General features: G+C 43.3%; 1 protein-coding gene across 7 annotated transcripts in view; it reads right to left on the reverse strand.

Moving 5' to 3' along the window:
- The window catches only part of SAP130 (Sin3A associated protein 130), a 73,295-nt gene that overhangs the window by 51,384 nt on the left and 4,295 nt on the right, over nt 1-17,616 (reverse strand). For 4 of the 7 annotated variants that reach the window (XM_088479200.1, XM_088479198.1, XM_088479195.1 and 1 more), the window contains exons 3-10: nt 11,067-11,287; nt 6,764-6,922; nt 5,361-5,475; nt 4,840-4,967; nt 2,680-2,804; nt 2,437-2,584; nt 1,799-1,889; nt 1,320-1,424 (exon numbers count right to left, since the gene is read on the reverse strand). In XM_088479200.1, coding sequence (XP_088335326.1) covers nt 1,320-1,424; nt 1,799-1,889; nt 2,437-2,584; nt 2,680-2,804; nt 4,840-4,967; nt 5,361-5,475; nt 6,764-6,922; nt 11,067-11,287 — 1,092 coding nt within the window. The remainder of the gene's footprint in view (nt 1-1,319; nt 1,425-1,798; nt 1,890-2,436; nt 2,585-2,679; nt 2,805-4,839; nt 4,968-5,360; nt 5,476-6,763; nt 6,923-11,066; nt 11,288-17,616) is intronic. The other 3 variants (XM_088479199.1, XM_088479197.1, XM_088479201.1) reach the window with 3 other exon arrangements.

Genomic DNA, 17,616 nt, shown 5'->3' on the forward strand with positions numbered 1-17,616 from the left:
AGCCAGTCACACTTCTAAATTGTTTAAAGTGCCAGGCTCTACTCTACCACCGTCTATAAACCACTGTCTTGAGCTCCAGTGTCCCCTAGTGGATGAAGGAGAAAAGGGCAGTACCAGAGCCTAGCCTAACAGGGCCACCCTTGGGGGACGCCTATCGGTAGAGGAAGTGAGGGGGCGATGGAGGCAGAGGTAGAGACAGAAAAGAAGCAATTGTTGAGGAATGACTTGAATAATAGTATAGAGTCAGAGGCTGACAGAATGGAGAGAGTGAAAGAGGGTGGTCAACAGTGTCAAAGGCCTTGGTGAGGGCAGTTTCACGGACGGGTACAAGAGCCAGATTTGAAATACTCAAGTAGTCAGTGAGTGGAAAGGAACAAGGAGAGACAAAGACAATCCTCTCAAGGAGCTTGGAGTCATTGGGAGGATAGCGATATGGCAGTAGTTAAAGAGACTGTGCCAAGTGAGGCTTTATAGGTCATCCAATGCATGCTCATCTGCAATAAGAAACTTTAATGCTTAATATGGGAAGAATTCACATGCTCATCTGCAATAAGAAACTTTAATGCTTAATATAGGCAAATATCAATTCAAATGTAGTTTAAAACTGCACAGGGTGATGCAGGAAATAAATATTGTACCATTTCTCACACTTCATGCAAACAAGGAGCACTGATTGTAGACCTTGCAACATATGTACCACCTAGAACAACTGCTGCTCTGGATGCTCTACTTAGCTGATGAATTAATGTACAAAATAAGTTTCATTCACGTAGCCCAGGTAACATTTAGGAGTTTTGTTGGAGGATCTAGTGCTCCGAACTGCTCATTCTGATACATCCATTTCCTTGAGACCTGAATCAAACTTACAACACCAACCTATGCCACCATCTCCTGCTACTAGTAGTGCCGCATATCGACTATACGATTGGCTCCATGAGCGATATCATGTAGTGTGTCCTAAGCAGTGGTGTGCTCAATGTCCTTAACGACATTGAGCACACACACTGAATGATATCATTCCCGAAATCGTTCAGTGCCGGCACGCTCCCTCATCCCAAAACCTGCAAAACCTGACAATATCGTCAGGATGGACAGCAGGTTCAGGCGATGAGCGGCGTTGTCAACGACCAGCGAGCATCACTGATAGTTGACGGCATATCTACTGAACGATAACGATATCGTTATATCATTCATTATATCGTCTAGTCGTACGCTGCTTTAGACATGTAAACAGCTTATACTAACCTCTGTTGGTCTAGGGCCAATAAACTATTCACAAGAGTAAACTATTCTGTTTATCAAGGCACAAACTGACTTACCCACAGGAATGCTGGATGCAGTCACTGCAGTAGCATGGGAAGAGTGAGTTGGCATTGTCATGGTAACAATGGTGCTTGTAGGAACTTGTGTGTGGGGAGCAGCACCTGTATTCACAATTCAGCAACACAAAAGTTAGATTACACCATAATGTATGCATCTCATTGCTGCATATTATTATAGAATCACATGAAGGTCTTCCATCGATGCTTTCCCATGGCTATATATAAACTTATACTTTACCACTAGATTACTTTCTATAAATAAACAAGTAAGCAAAGGTAATTTGTCAAAAAGTTATGACAGGTACATAGTGGTGATAAGGGACATCACTCCTGACCTTTCAGCATTACAACTCCAACACAACAGCTGTAAAGCTGGAGGCACATTGAATTGCAGAGACAATAGGATAAATTAGTCTGTCAGTTTTAATGACTACCATTAACAGCAGTGATATTTTATATAGTTCTGCTACTCATACCTGAAGTGGTCACACAGGGCAGACTGTTTGTTGCCAAAATAGGAGCCACAGTTGCTGCGGCCACTGGGTTGCCAGTGCCGAAAAGAGTCTTCTACCAAAAAAAGATAGTGAATAAGCTATAATTGATTTACAATGGAAAAATGACAACATTTTATCGAGTAGCAGGTTGTAATGTCATCATACGATCTGAAAATGCTATTGTTTGCCCTGTCATGAAATATCAACCCGAAATGGTTTTCATTTAAAACAGAATAAAATTATAAATCGTATTCCCTTATCTAGGAAATAAAGTGCAAGAATAGAAGTCACTTCCTACACTTTTTTTTCCTTTCAACTTCACTTTCATAAAAGGTCAAAAGTTTCTTAGAAACGGTGAAAAGAACTCCCAAGCTAATCATTAAAGACAATATTAAAACATATTTAATGTATCCAAATCTATGCAATTAGATATAAATGCCAGAAGATAAAGTCGATTACATGCTTTGTTCTCAAGAGATTTTTTATATCGATTTGTTAGTGTCAAGTCTAAGGGGTGTACCCAGAAGGGAGCAGGGCCTAGACCTGCTGTTCCTGTTTTCCCAATGTAACAACCAATAATTCAATTATTGATGGAATTTAGAATGATGAAGTTACAGTACCTGCGCCATTGCATGCAGTTGCTGTTTCTGAGCTCCCATTGCAGGATGTGTGGGCAATGTAATACGTGTTCCAGTATCACGAGCTTGGGCAGGTCTCTGAATACTGATTGTTGCAGGGGGTGGGTGCTGCTGGATTGATAATGTTTGTCTGAGGGTGGAAAGGGCAAAAAAACATTTCAATGTTTATCCATAACCAAATAAAATCATAAAACGGCATAGCTAAATAAACACAAGTGTACATACCTCAGCACTGGTTCTGCAGCATGGGCCGGAGTGGTGGTTATAACTGGGGACTGAGCTCTAGTAGCGGATACTGTGGCCACTACAGCAGGGGTCACTGGAGTTGCTGTGGTTACTGGTGGACGAGACTAAGGAAAAAGACATTATGTTCCAATAAAACGTCATTATTTAAAGACCATATAAAATAGATACTCCCATTATATTTTCAGAACAGGGTGGAGAACTTTGGGCCCATTTAATGATATATATATATCCCCTTTAGCACTTGCTAAAGGGGTTATGTTATCCCTTCAATATTTAACAAACAGCGGTAACCTAAGATTACAGCTGTTTGTCACTGTATCGCTTTCACAATGTTTAGATATGGTCTCCATTGCCGGCAACGGGGAACTGGAAAGCAGCCTTTCCGGCTTCTTCAAAACCTTCCAAGCACGGCTGTGTCGCCGCCAGGGTTGCATAAAATTGGATTTTGAAAAAATAAAAAAATAAAAACCACGGATTTATTTGATTTAAATAAGATTTTTAATTAAATTTTTCTTTAATAAAACGTTTAAAAAAAGTAAATGTTTTAAATTTTTAAACATTTTACTAAAAAAAAAAAAAAAAAAGTAATTGAAAATCTTATTTAAATCAAATAAATCCATTTTTTTTTTTTTAAATCCAAACGGATTAGATTTAAATAAGATTTTTAATTACATTTTATTTTTTAAATACAACGTTTAAAAATGTAAAACGTTTACTTAAAAAATAAAAATTTTTATTAAAAATCCTATTTAAAATACAAAAAATCTGATTTAAATCAAATAAATAATTTTATTTTGTTAAATCCGATTCTTATGCAACTGTGGTCAAAGCCGCGTGAAACGGTCATGCACATACGCAGACTGACCGTCGAGCATGCGCATGACAGAGAAGCCTGTCGCTGGCAGCATTAGGCTGCCAGCAGCTGAGCAGAGGACGCCGATGATGAGGGGGACACTGCTGCACCTTGCCGGGGTGGTAAGGAATGCTGAATATTAGTGGCATATTCGTTTGTATCACTGCGAAACTAAACAAAATATGCCGCTGGTGTTTAGGTTTGTCCTTAAATGGGGTCCTTTGTTTGAAAAGGAGAAACAAGAAGGCTTATTTTTCAATGTATGGGAGAACTGTATTGGAACCTTGCCTTCCTCGGTGCAGAGTAATTTCCAGAATAGCTTGCATCTGACCGCCTGGTATGAACTAAGAATATTTGATGGTGATCCCCCAATTGTATTATAGACTGAATGCACAACTAGTGTAATTTTTGATTTGTCTTGGTTAAATAAAAAAAAAAAAAAAAAGACCATGTTTTTTAACCAATGGTTATTGTAATTTGAGATGTTTTAACACATATGATTAAAAAATAAATAAAATAACAAAACACTGTCACTGTACATGGATGTTGGTATTAAACTCCTATTAGCAATGTTCTGTACATTCACGTTAGATCCTTACAGTCTAATTCACCCCACAAGCTGTGATACCAGACCAATAGTAACAGCCGAAGTTCACAATGAAGCAGATAGGAAACAAAATGATCCATTCCAACAAGCATTATAAGGTTCAGTAAATGAAATAACATAGGGCCGTATTCAATTAGCCGCGAAAAGTCAGCTAAGTTTCGCCTCCTGGACTCTCCGCCTATATAGTGTGTTTTTGGCGAAAAATGCTTTCTTGCACGCGACCGCTTTTCGATGAATACAATTCCAAAGGACGCGAAAATGGGACCCGGCGTAACTCAAACAGGCGAAAAGTACAGAGCATGACAATTTAATATTAATATGATCAAGGTACTAAAGTAAAAACACATTTAACCAAGTTCAAACAACTGAAATATTCCTAGTGAAAATAAAACCGCTCAGCTGACCGTCAGACACGAAGATAAAATAAATTTCCTGCGGCTGCACTACATACAGCTGTGTTCATATACACCTATCCTCAAATCGTGCCAAACAGTACCAGGAACATTGCTACTTAGCTGCGCCACAACACTAATCCTAAGTACCTAGTACACAATTTGCGTACAAAGATGTAAGATTCAGGAAAAAAAAAAAAATAGCAAGTTGAGGATAAAGTTCACAGCATGGGATGGCGCAAGTGGCATAAGGGATACACATTTGTACGTCCCAGAGAACAATTTACCTGGATAGGCTGGTGGATGATGTGCTGAGCTGCTGACTGGACAGCAGCACCAGAGGTCATCTGGGCAGAGGCTGGTCTTAGGACAGTAGTCACTTTGGAGCTGGACATGACAGCAGCTGCAGCAGCTCCTAATAAAACAGTACAACCCTTAGTGAGAGGAGTGAGCGCAAAAAGTCTCATACTAATTGCTGTGGTTTAGTGCAAAATGTATTTTTTAAGCATCACATAGCTTTTACCTGTGTAGTTCAAGACAGTGCTTCATTATTTGCAATGGATCAATGCAATGATTATCCCCAAGTAAAATGTTAGCCCCTAACACAAAGTAAAGTTTTATTCCAGTTTATGAACATCCATTCACACAGATGCATGTAAAAAAAAAAAGCTCATCCCTAACTTAAACTGGTCAAAACATTCAAGGTTTTATTCCACTTTGTGTTACATGAGCCCAATATACTGTATTAAAAAGGGCTGTACTGTCTTGTTCTTTAAGAAATGGGTGCAGTTAATCAAATTTATATTACCTCTTGGGAGATGGGAAGCGCCAATATGCAGAGGAGGGCCAGGAGCACCGCTACGGATGATGGACATTTGAACGTTAGTGGCAGCCATGATATGATGAAGGCTGTTGGGGTGTCCCTAAAGGAAGCCAAAAATAAAATGATTTCAGGAAACAGAGAAAACAACCTTTTCATTAGCTGGGATGTCAGAGTGCACTGGTTTCCACCCACTCTCCAAAGAAGACACATACTTGTAGATTAATTTGCTGCTGGTAAAATGGACGTGTGAGAGTTATGGAATTTAGGGAGCGATTCAATTGTTTTGGGCGCTGCGATAATATAAACGTCTGAAGTCCTGGTGAGGGTTGCCCAATGTACCGTTTGGGTGCCCAAATCACAGACTTGTCTCACACCTGCTCGCCTCCGCAGAAATGCCAGCGCCGGTTCATGCCCGAGTGGAGCTATAATTTAATTGCTCCATCGGGCGCCCAGCACTGGCTCAAACATTTGAACCGCCCCCTTAGAGAGTGTAAGCTGCAATTGGGCAGGAGCAGATGTGAAAAAATTAAAAATATTCACTGTAAAATGCTGCATAATATGGTGGCGTTACATATATAAATACAGTAATATTTGTTTTCCCATTGACTAGAATTTAATCTCAGCTGAAACAGACAAATATATTCATGTGTGAAAAATAAAATGGATGAAGTATAAACATTTACTGTAATATAGCTCTGTTCCCAATGATATTTAAACACAACAACTATTGAATTTTGTTGCAATTTCAAAGTATTTGAAAATTTACTGTGGTCATTAGAATTGTCCAGTTCTGCTGTTTTTTTATTTTCAAACATATCTGACAGGAACTTGCCAGGTAGCTAGGACTTTATTATTTATTCATTTATTTTATACTTTGTTGCAAAAATTATAGAAAACAGGTAACACAGAGCCAGTTCACATCTACCCACTTTTTAAATGTCAATACATGAAATAAGAACAACAATACAAAAAAACAGAAAATAAGACTATTGTATTAATTCCATCATTGTACTGTAAAGTTGCGTAAACTTTTAGAACACAGCACATCCTACTTGTCATGCATTAATATTCACTACCAGTACAACAGATCGTGTTGGTAAGGGCGCAACACATGAATTGCATGCAAAAAACACAAGTTTTCACCTATTTTCAAAAAAACGTGTTAAGTCCTTAGTGCCACAGTAAAGCTAGAATTAATGGATGTTTTCAACTGAAAAGAAGTGTAAAAAAAACTGCTTGCAACTTAAAAAGAAAAAAAAAAAAAAAAAAAAAAGAAGGACCTTGAGCCGACTTATTTTAACCTGTAAGAATGGACTATTGCTAAACCTAACATGGAGAAGGCACATAGCCTCTTATTGTTTATTCTTTATTTAGTACTAAGCACCGACCTGCTGCCCACTGATAGTGGCCACAGGGATAGCTGAAGCCTGAGGAAGGCCACTCTCCATGGTGACTGTCACTGGCCCGGAGACTTTTGGTACAGCAGACAGGGCAGAGGGAGGTGCTGGAGCAATGGGGCGACTGGGAATAGTGGGCTTCAGTGGCTGCTGTGGGAAGACATCAATAATGAACTTCTGTCAAGACAAAGGGATTCATCTGACTGCCTTCAACAGGAACTTCAAAGATAGAAGTGTAATGTTATAGAAAGGGTTACTTTTTATGCAAATAATCTACATTAAAACAGATTAAATTACATTTCAAAGTTACAACAGAAGGGGCAGCTGAGAGTTGGGGGGAATGTAAGAAATCCAAGCATAGCTACCATAGGAGTGTCAGGCTTCTACACAAACCGCAACATACAAAACTGAGAAATCCATTCAAGGCAACACTTAGGGGGCTATTCAATTGTTTTTGGTGCCCATAGCTCCTGACTAAAGCGACAGGAGCTATTCAATTGTTTGCGCATTCCTCTGGAGAAATCTGCAATAAGAGAGGAGACCCCAAAAAAACTAAATCGCTCCTGGTTACTTTTGATGGGAGCTACGGACGCCCAAAACAATTAAAACCACACCATAGTATGTAAATTAATGTCACACTCAAATTTACTGCTAATTGACCTCTTAAAATAAAAGCTAACAGTTAAAATGAAGCAATAAAATTATTTAATCCTCACTCACTGCCTCAACTAAAATAAACTAATGGTTCTCTGCTGAGAACTTTTGTATACAAGTATGGGAGCATACACACGGTCAGATTTGTCAGATGAACGATTGAACGATTTGAACGATTTTTGACTGCATTAAAATGAATGGAATCGTCCAAGTCTGACTGCAAACACATCAGATGTCAGATATAGTTATCTGACCATCGGGAACGTGCATCGTTCAGGCATGTCAGATATGTCAGATTTTCCTGCAGATGGGAACGATTTTTGAAATAGTTATCGTTCAGATCTGAAGATAAATCTGACCGTGTGTATGCACCATAACACTACCAAGGGCTGTAAAAGAAAAAGTTGATTGGACTGGCCACATTTACGCTATTCTCTCTCTTTATATCTGTATCACATGAAGAGTGACTAATTAATTTCACATACTGACAAGGGATGTCCAGCTTCCAACATCCCAGTGAATATACATATAATATTAGAAATTTACCTAGGTGTTTCCCCAAAGCAGGGATGGGGAACCTCAAGCCTGGGGGCCGTATAAGGCCCTCAGAATCATTTGATCTGGCCCTCTGAGCTTTTTTCTGGTAGCCCCATCTGGTTAGCAGGGTACCTAGAATGGCACCCTGCAGCCAGAATCTATGCAGCAGTGCCGCCTGGAGCGTCCTTAGGATGCTTCAGACGGCCAAACCGCTGCCCTTACAGCTCCCCGGAGCATCCTCATGATGCTCCGGGCATTGCTGTAATCACCGATGATTGTGGCCCCATGTGACATCACACAGAGGGGGCGTGGTCTGCACCAGGCCCGCAAATGTTATATATATCAAAATGGCCCACTGCAGAAAAAAGGTTCCCCACCCCTGCCCTAAAGGTAGTGTTTCTCCAAAAAAATATAAATAAATAAAAGTGTGGCTAGTTTAGAGTCCTACATTTTCATTTGGGAAACACAGCTGTCACATAATACTAATGCAGCGTGGAAAAAGTGCCAAAATGCTGCCTTGCCAGGCACTTGTTTGCCGCTTTCCATTTTCCCCTCCACAAGCTGTATCTGGCAAAACCTCCCACTAGTGGCCCTTTTTATCGCTGCTTTAAGATGTCTGACTTCCTCTTTGATGTAACTGCACAGTGCACATAAGTGATCAGAGGCCTGTGTGATCTAATACCAGTCCACCAAGTACCAGCTGGCTTGATCCTTCGCAGCCCGTCCCTCCTCGGAAACATCTACCCTCCATGTTTGGTGTCTTGTTTACCCCATCACTTTTTATCCCTTTTGTTCCAGTTTGTACATGTACCCCTCTTAATCTCTATCCAACCGAAACCCCTTTCCTGTGTGGCTGGCATATTAAACTTAAGTGGCCCCCAGCTGAACTAATTCCCCACCACTGCACCAGACTATTATCAGAACTTAACCTACAGTATGTCTCAACAAAAAAGTAGTGAGACAGAAAAATTATAGACATTCATCATTACTTCACTAAACCAAGTTGCCATCGATAAGTTGACATTAACTATTCTCATTCAATGTCCGTAGAGGGGTTGGATACGGCTTGGAATACTAATCCATAATAAAGAGTAAAACAATTGACAGACTAACACCTAAAAACAGTTTATAGATTGCAAATAGATTTCAAGGACAGTCAGCTTAGAAAAATAATGAAACCACAGTTACATAGTACATAAATGCATCAATCTGCATCCCATTTCCTTTGACTGCAGCAAAAGTGACCACTTCCTTTATCTACCAACTAGTTATCGATTTACATTTTATTTATACAAGGTTTGGAAGCATTCCCAAGCACTCTAGAGAGACTTTCGTCTCAGGCAACAATATTTAAGTGACTACAAAATGTTAGGAACACATTTACTTGAGTGAATTTTACTCTTCAATAGTATAGGACTTTTCTTTTAAAAATGTATTAATGATTAACGTGAAAGCATTTGCCATTGTTTACACCAGACAATAAAAACTCATGTAAATCCCAGTAAAAAAAAAAACAAAAACAAAACTGCTGCTCCTTTTTAGTTCCCATTACACAAGTTGCATGAAGTTTAAGAACATGTAAGCACTGGGGCTGATGCAATTCAGCCTGATGTGCCGCCAATCACCACCGTGATGTTCAGCTCTGCATATATCCACCATACATAATGCCCTGAACATTGCACGTTTTCCTGTGCACTTCTATGGGGAACTGAACATCACCATCGCGCTCAATGAAATGTCTCCCACTGTGACCTCGTATCTAATAAAAGGTTACAAGTGTACAGTACAGCTATTCCTTTTTAGTCAAATTTCACATTAATGGTCAAACCAGCCAACAGACTTCCTTCACCTTTGTATTTGGCTCTCCAGAAATAATTCATATGGAACACAGAATGTAATTGCATAGTTTAAGCTATTCAAATTTGTCTATATACTAAAAGCATCTATGAATTAGGGACCTATGTATCTATTTGTTACATAAAATTATGCAGAACTGAAGTTTCTGCAAAACTGTATGTATTGCTCCTATGAACTAAAAGCACAATGCAGAAGATTTCAAAGAAATCTCCGGCAAAGGGCTAATTAGCGCTGTAGATCACAGTCCTAATTATTATCAATGGGGACTATAATCTGACCCCTATGTACTAAACACCAAAATGCGAAGCAGAGTTTAGCCCAGGTAGTTATCTTCAGATGGTGTAAACTGTCGTAAGCCTATGGGGGCTACCGCTGAAGGAGAGAGATCTTTTGAACTCTCCCTCCACAGCCCCCGGCCTACTCCGGAAGCTGACACTGTGCGCATAAGCAATGACAGCTTTCCCAGGAGAAGTCTTTCCCTTCTGTGAAAGACTTCTCCAAAATGCCAGGGATATAACCTGTAGGGACAGTGGTTACCGCAACCACTGTCCCTGCGAGTACATAGCGGGGATATTTTTATTAAAAATGAAAAGATCCCCGACGAGTTAGGTAGATAATAATCGCGGCTGGTCCACGATTATTAGTACACAGACCCCTTAATCTTTAAGTTTAACTTTATTTGCTGGCATACCAAAGTATTCTCATGCTTTATACAATTGGTGATCTGCCTAAGACAGCACAGACAATTTTTGAAGAAAATCGAACACGCATACATAAATTTCTAGGGAATGTCACTTTTTAATAAACATCCCTATGCGTATAAACACCAGTGTCTTCACATACCCTGAAGAATGCCTGGCTTGTGCATCTTCAACTGATCACCAATGGTCCATCATGAATTCTGCACATTGTACAGAGAATTGTTTATTTACCTTGGTTGGTTATTAAAGGACACAAAAGATGGTAAGTATACTGCATTGCACAAAACCATTATACAACTAAGATCTTTTTAAAAGAAGCAGCTTGTTGCTTTGAGATTAAAACGTTAGATGGTTCAGGTCTTCACACGTTTTAGGACAGGATAGAAGCCGTTAATTCAATACTGCAATATGCTGTGTAATGTATACTTGCAATGTATACTTGTTGCACCAATCATTTTTCAGTTATTCGGCACATCACCAGAAGCAAATCATTAAAGAAAAAAATGCAATAATACAACAATTTGCTGGAGTGAACACATACACACCTTAAGAATACCCTCAGAGAAGGATAATGGTACTGTCGGGAGATGAGCAGACTGAGCTGTCATGGTAATGGGACTGGCTGTGTGGTGGGGAACCATCTGTAATTGGGGGTAAGGTCTCACTACCACAGCCTCTTGTTTCTCATCACGAGGTGGGAGAACTGAATTAGCACCAAGCTGCTCACGGGACTGGATCTCCATTTCCCGTACCGTCTCGTCACCACCTAGTGGGGGAAAATAAAAATACAAAAAAAAACCAAAACAGTTTGATGTACGTGCTAGCTTTAAGGAAGGCACCATTATGAAACTAAAGTATAAATGTACATTTTACATGAATACAACATTTAGTCATGTATAGCTAATATTGACTACATTTCTGCAAAACAAACCACTTGATTGTTTGAGTTAAAATGAGATACTATGAAAAACAGTTGCAACACTAATTAACTTATATCTATATCTCACAGACATACATATAATATTAGACTGGTTCCTATATTGTAATAGTCACATGTGTACATTTCTTATTACAATCTGAGTTTATCAAGATAGAGAATGAATCACTAACATACCGCCTCTAATGCCGCGTATCCATTACGCGATTAAACAGAGCGATTGAACGATAACGACATCGGTATCGTTCAATTGAATGTTAATCAGCTGCAAATCGGGCAGTTTAATGTCAAAAACAACCAGCGATGCGCAAGCTGGTCGTTTTTGACATCCATCATCGCCCGAACATGCTGGTCAACCTGACGACGTCGTCAGGTTGACCATGTTCGGGGATGACTGATGTGCCTACACTGAACAACTGATCGTTCAGTGTAGGCACATCACAGACTGTGAAACGACTGGACGATTACAATGTCGTAATCGTGTACTCGTTTCACAGTCGCCTAGTGGAAGTGCGGCATAACAAAGGAAAAATAGTACAAAAGTAAACAAAAAAGACCTAGATTAAAAAAAAAAAAGAAACACACACGAGTAACCACCAGAAAACAGTGAATGTTGAAAACCAGTGCTGACAGTCATGGTGGAACATAATAAATATGCAAAAACAGCAACACAAAACAGGATTTTGGTACTTACCGTTAAATCCATTTCTCCGATTCCACAGGGGACACTGGAGCTTCATGACAGTGGGGTATAGACGGTGGGTTGAGTTGAGCCTGGCACTTTAAAAATCTACAAGTGTGACTGGCTCCTCCCCCTCTATGCCCCATCAACCCCAGTTTTAAAGAACTGAGCCCGAGAGGAGACGGAGAACAGACTGAAGAACAGAGAAGGAGAACAGGAAAAGAAACATCCAACATACTGACACACTACAAGAACACAGCAGGCTGCAGTGATAAACTGTCACACAATAAAAACAGACCAAACTGCAACAGAACTGAAGCAGAACAAGTAACTGAGAACAGGCAAGAAGCACTGGGTGGGCGTCCAGTGTCCCCTGTGGAATCGGAGAAATGGATTTAACGGTAAGTACCAAAATCCTGTTGTTTTCTCCTTCATCCACTAGGGGACACTGGAGCTTCATGACAGTGGGGACGTCCCAAAGCTACCCTCCTGGGGGGGAGAGTGCTGAACGCCCTGCAAGACACTACGACCAAAATTTGAAGCAGAAGCCGCAAAAGTGTCAAATCTGTAGAAACGTACAAAAGTATGAACCGAAGACCACGTCGCTGCCCTACAAAGCTGTGAAGCCGAGACACCTCTACGTGCCGCCCAAGAAGTACCCACAGAGCGCGTAGAATGCGCAGAAATGGATACCGGCGGTGGTCGAGCAGAAGCAACATATGCCTGACGAATAGTCAGACGAATCCACCTGGCCAAAGTTTGTTTAGACGCAGGCCAGCCACGCCGATTAGCATCATAAAGGACGAATAGAGCCTCTGATTTACGTAGCCCCTCAGTACGGGACACATAAATGCGAAGTGCCCGAACCACATCCAAGGAGTGAGAATCCCCAGAAGAGTCCGACAACGCTGGCACTACAATCGGCTGATTCAGATGAAAACCCGAGACCACCTTGGGCAAAAAGGAAGGCCGGGTACGAAGTTCCGTCCGATCTTCGTGAAAAATCAAGTAAGGGGAACGGCAGGACAAGGCTCCAAGTTCAGACACACGTCTGGCCGAAGCCAGGGCCAATAAAAGGATCATCTTCCAAGTCAAATACTTCAATTCCACCTCCTGCAAAGGCTCAAAGGTGGATGACTGAAGAAAAGAGAAAACAAGATTCAGGTCCCAAGGAGCCGTGGGTGGCACAAAGGGAGGCTGAATTCTAAGTACCCCTTGAAAAAAGGTCTGAACCTCCGGAATCAGAGCTAGGCGACGCTGGAAAAAAATAGAAAGAGCAGAAATCCGCAGATCCCAAGCGTAACCCCGCATCGAGGCCTTTTTGAAGAAAAAGAAGAAGACGTGGTAAATGAAAAGAGGAAGTGGAGGATCCACGACCTTCACACCAGGAGATATAAGCCCTCCAAATGCGATGATAATGCGCTGATGTTACCGGTTTTCTAGCCCTAAGCATGGTAGGAATGACCGACCTAGGAACTCCATGGCTTCTTAGGATGGCGGTCTCAATAGCTACGCCGTTAAACGAAGCCGCCGTAAATCCGGGTACACACATGGACCCTGTTGTAGAAGGTCCGATCGTAGCGGAAGAGGCCAAGGTTCGTCTGCCAGAAGGAATAAAAGATCGGAGTACCAAACCCGACGAGGCCAATCCGGAGCCACTAGGATGACGGTGGACGACTCTCGTTTGATCCGCTTGAGAATCCGAGGGAGGAGCGGAAACGGTGGGAACAGGTACACAAGGCTGTACGGCCAAGGGATCAGTAAAGCATCCGCTCCCACCGCTGCCGGATCCATGGTCCTGGAGCAGTAAAGGGGTAGTTGATGATTTATCCGAGATGCCATCAGGTCTATCTGTGGCTTCCCCCATCTGCAAACCAGTTGATGAAAGACCTCGGGATGAAGGGACCACTCCCCGGGATGAAGATCCTGACGACTGAGGTAGTCCGCTTCCCAGTTGTCGACCCCCGGAATAAACACTGCGGAAATGACCTCTACGTGTCTTTCTGCCCACAGAAGGATGCGACTGGCTTCTCTCATTGCCATCCGACTGCGGGTTCCCCCTTGGCGATTTATGTATGCCACTGCAGTGGCGTTGTCGGATTGTATCCGAACCGGAAGTCCTCGTAACAGAGGAGCAGCCTGTATCAAAGCTCTGTAGACTGCCCGCAGTTCGAGAACATTGATTGGTAAGAGGGACTCCTGCTGCGACCAAAGCCCCTGGAAGTGATTGTCCAGAACCACCGCTCCCCATCCGCGGAGGCTGGCGTCCGTGGTGACCAAGGTCCAATTCCAAATTGCCGACCCGCTAACAGATGCTCCGTCCGAAGCCACCAGAGCAAGGATATGCGGGTCCGGGGAGACAGACGCACCAGCCGATGCATCTGTAGGTGGGACCCGGACCACTGAGACAGAAGATCCAGTTGAAATATTCTGGAGTGAAATCTGCCGAATTGGATGGCCTCGAAGGAAGCCACCATTTTCCCCAGGAGACGGATGCAAAGATGCACAGATACTTTCCTGGGTCTGAGCACTAGACGAACCAGCTCCTGTATGGCTATGGCCTTGTCCCTTGGCAAGAATATACGAAGCAGAACAGTGTCTAGAATCATTCCTAGGAACTGAAGTCTCTGGGACGGCATCAACTGAGACTTCTGGAAGTTCACAATCCATCCATGTTGAATGAGAATCTGATGTGTAAGGGACACTTGGTGTAAAAGGACTTCTGCCGTCAGAGCCTTGATGAGTAAATCGTCTAGGTACGGAACTATCGTCACCCCCCGAGAGCGCAAGTGAGACACCATGACGGCCATCACTTTTTTGAATACCCTGGGAGCTGACGAGAGACCGAATGGCAGGGCCTGAAACTGGAAATGAGCTTCCCTGATGGCAAATCTGAGGAAAGCCTGGTGAGGAACCCAAATTGGGACATGCAGATAGGCGTCCTTGATATCTATCGACACCAGAAACTCTTCTGCCTCTAGTCCCGCAATGACAGAATGGAGAGATTCCATCTTGAACCTGTGAAATGAAAGATACTGGTTCAAGGATTTCAGATTCAGAATGGGTCTGACTGACCCATCTGGTTTCGGAACCACAAAAAGGTTTGAGTAAAACCCTTGTTGTCTTTGTGCAGTGGGAACCGCCACAAGGACCTCGGCCAGCAAAAGTTTCTCGATCGCTTGACGCAAAATTAGTTGCTTCAAGGGATCGACGGGCAAACCTGTTGTAAAATAACGCCGCGGAGGAGTGAAAGCGAACTCGATCTTGTACCCTTGAGATACCAGATTTCGAACCCAAGTGTCTGGAGAAGTCCGTCTCCAAACCTCCGAGAAACGCTGGAGGCGAGCCCCCACCTTCGGATTTCCGAGATGGGATGGGAGCCCGTCATGCCACAGGCTTGTCTGCTGGCTTGGGATCTGGACGGCGGCCAATATTTGCTTGACGTCCTCTAGCACGGCCTCCTCGCCCCGCTGAAGACGAACCTCGCGATCGTCCCTGAAATCTTGCCGATGCTCGAAAGGAACGAAAGGAAGGTCCCCTAAACGAGCGACGCGGAGGAGGTGCTGATGAAGGTAGAAAAGTACTCTTACCTCCAGTGGCCAGCGAGATCCATCTGTCCAGCTCTGGACCAAATAAAATATCGCCTGTGAAAGGAAGAGCTTCCACTGCTCTTTTTGACTCCGCATCCGCTTGCCAGGCACGAAGCCAAAGTGCCCGGCGAGCAGAGACCGCCGAAGCAGAAATCCTAGCGCCTACCTGGCCGATATCTCTGGAGGCGTCTCCTAAGTATACAGCAGACTCCTGAATATGTTCTGCCAAGGTAATCAGATCTGCCCGCGGAGTGCTGGATCTAAGACCCTCAGTCAATTGTTCCGCCCACTTTTCCACAGCCTTGTTGACCCAAGATCCTACCAAGGCCGGCCGGAGAAGTGCACCTGCGGCCGTATAAATGGATTTCAAAGTGGTTTCTAATCTCCGCTCTGAGGTTTCCTTCAATGTAGTAGCTCCTGGAACAGGTAACGTGGTCTTCTTTGACAACCGAGAAACCGAAGAATCCACAGGTGGCGGGGTCTCCCACCTCTTCCTATTTTCCGCAGGAAATGGGTAGAGAGAGAAAAAACGCTTAGGAATCTGGAATTTACGGTCCGGATTCTGCCAGGCAGCCGTCATCTGTTCATCCAACTGGAGAGAAACAGGGAATGTGACGGCCATCTTCTGTGACCTGGCAAATAAGGAGTCTTCTAACGATTCTGGAGCTTCCTGGCCAGAAATCTTAAGAACTTCCCTTACCGCTAGAATGAGTGCGTCAATACCCTGCAATGCCTCAGGTTCTTGTGAGTAAGTCTCTACGTCTGATTCGTCCAGCATCTCCCCTTCCTCCTGAGACGAGTGATCCGCTGCCGAATCCTCATCCGACTGGAGAACCGCCGGAAGAGCCCTCTTTTTAGATGAGCGACTTACCGTAGCTTCAGGAGCTTTAGACACAGAACCCATCGCTTGAGCAAGGCTATTCACCGAGCGGACTAAATTCTGAGCCCACGCTGGTTCTGCTAGAAAAGAAGGGTGAGATGTGCCAGGTAGATCTCTGGCAGACTCCCGTTCCCTACGGGAAGCGGCTAATTCAGAAGAAAGGTCCGCCATGACCCCGGCCAAACTATTTATGAAGGAGGGAGTGACAGACTGCGTGTTAGCACTGTCTGCTTCACACGTCTCGCACAGGGAAGACCCTTCGGAGCGAGCATGGGTAAACTTCTTCCTGCACTTAGTGCAGGCAAACAGCTTTTGTGATGCAGTTTTTTCTGTCCTGGATGTCATCATGTACTCACAGACAAGCACCACATACAATTCAGGAATGCAGAAGAAGTATAGGGAGAAGCAGAATTACAATAATAATGCTACTCAAGTATGGGAGCAGACAGAGCAATAAGGGAGGAGCAGAATTTCAATAATAATGCTACTCAAATTGCAGGCAGAGCAGTATAGGAGGAGCAGAATTTCAAGAATAATGCAACTCAGTAACAGGGGCAGACAGGCATATAAGGGAGGAGCAGTCAATAGGACCAGAAAGTAGTTAAAACCACCTCCGCTCAGTGCCTGCAGTCTGAGGCGCCACTCCCGTTCAGAGCGCGCCAAACTAGCCCAGGCAGTGAAGGAGGAAGAGAAGGAGGGACCCATAAGCTCCTCCTCCTAATGGCCGCCGCTTTGTATGCGCGCGGCATACACTTATACAGTGGGACGTCTGTCCCCGCACTGACAGCGGGGGCCAGCGGCACGACCGCCGCCAGTGATAACCGTGCCGGTGCCTTTTACACAAGCACCGGCACGCAGAGGCAGGACTGCTGTGACCGCGCCTACCTAACAGCCAGCGCCGGTGTTCTATCACAACACCAGCATGGCAACTGACAGCGGGGCTGACAGCCGCGCGCTGTTTTCAGACCCAGCAGTTATTTTCACCTCTCCTGCTAGTCAGGAGAGG

This window comes from Taudactylus pleione, unplaced genomic scaffold (assembly GCF_031769625.1).
Source record: "Taudactylus pleione unplaced genomic scaffold, aTauple2 ptg000229l, whole genome shotgun sequence".
In the NCBI taxonomy this organism is placed as follows: Eukaryota; Metazoa; Chordata; class Amphibia; order Anura; family Myobatrachidae; genus Taudactylus; species Taudactylus pleione.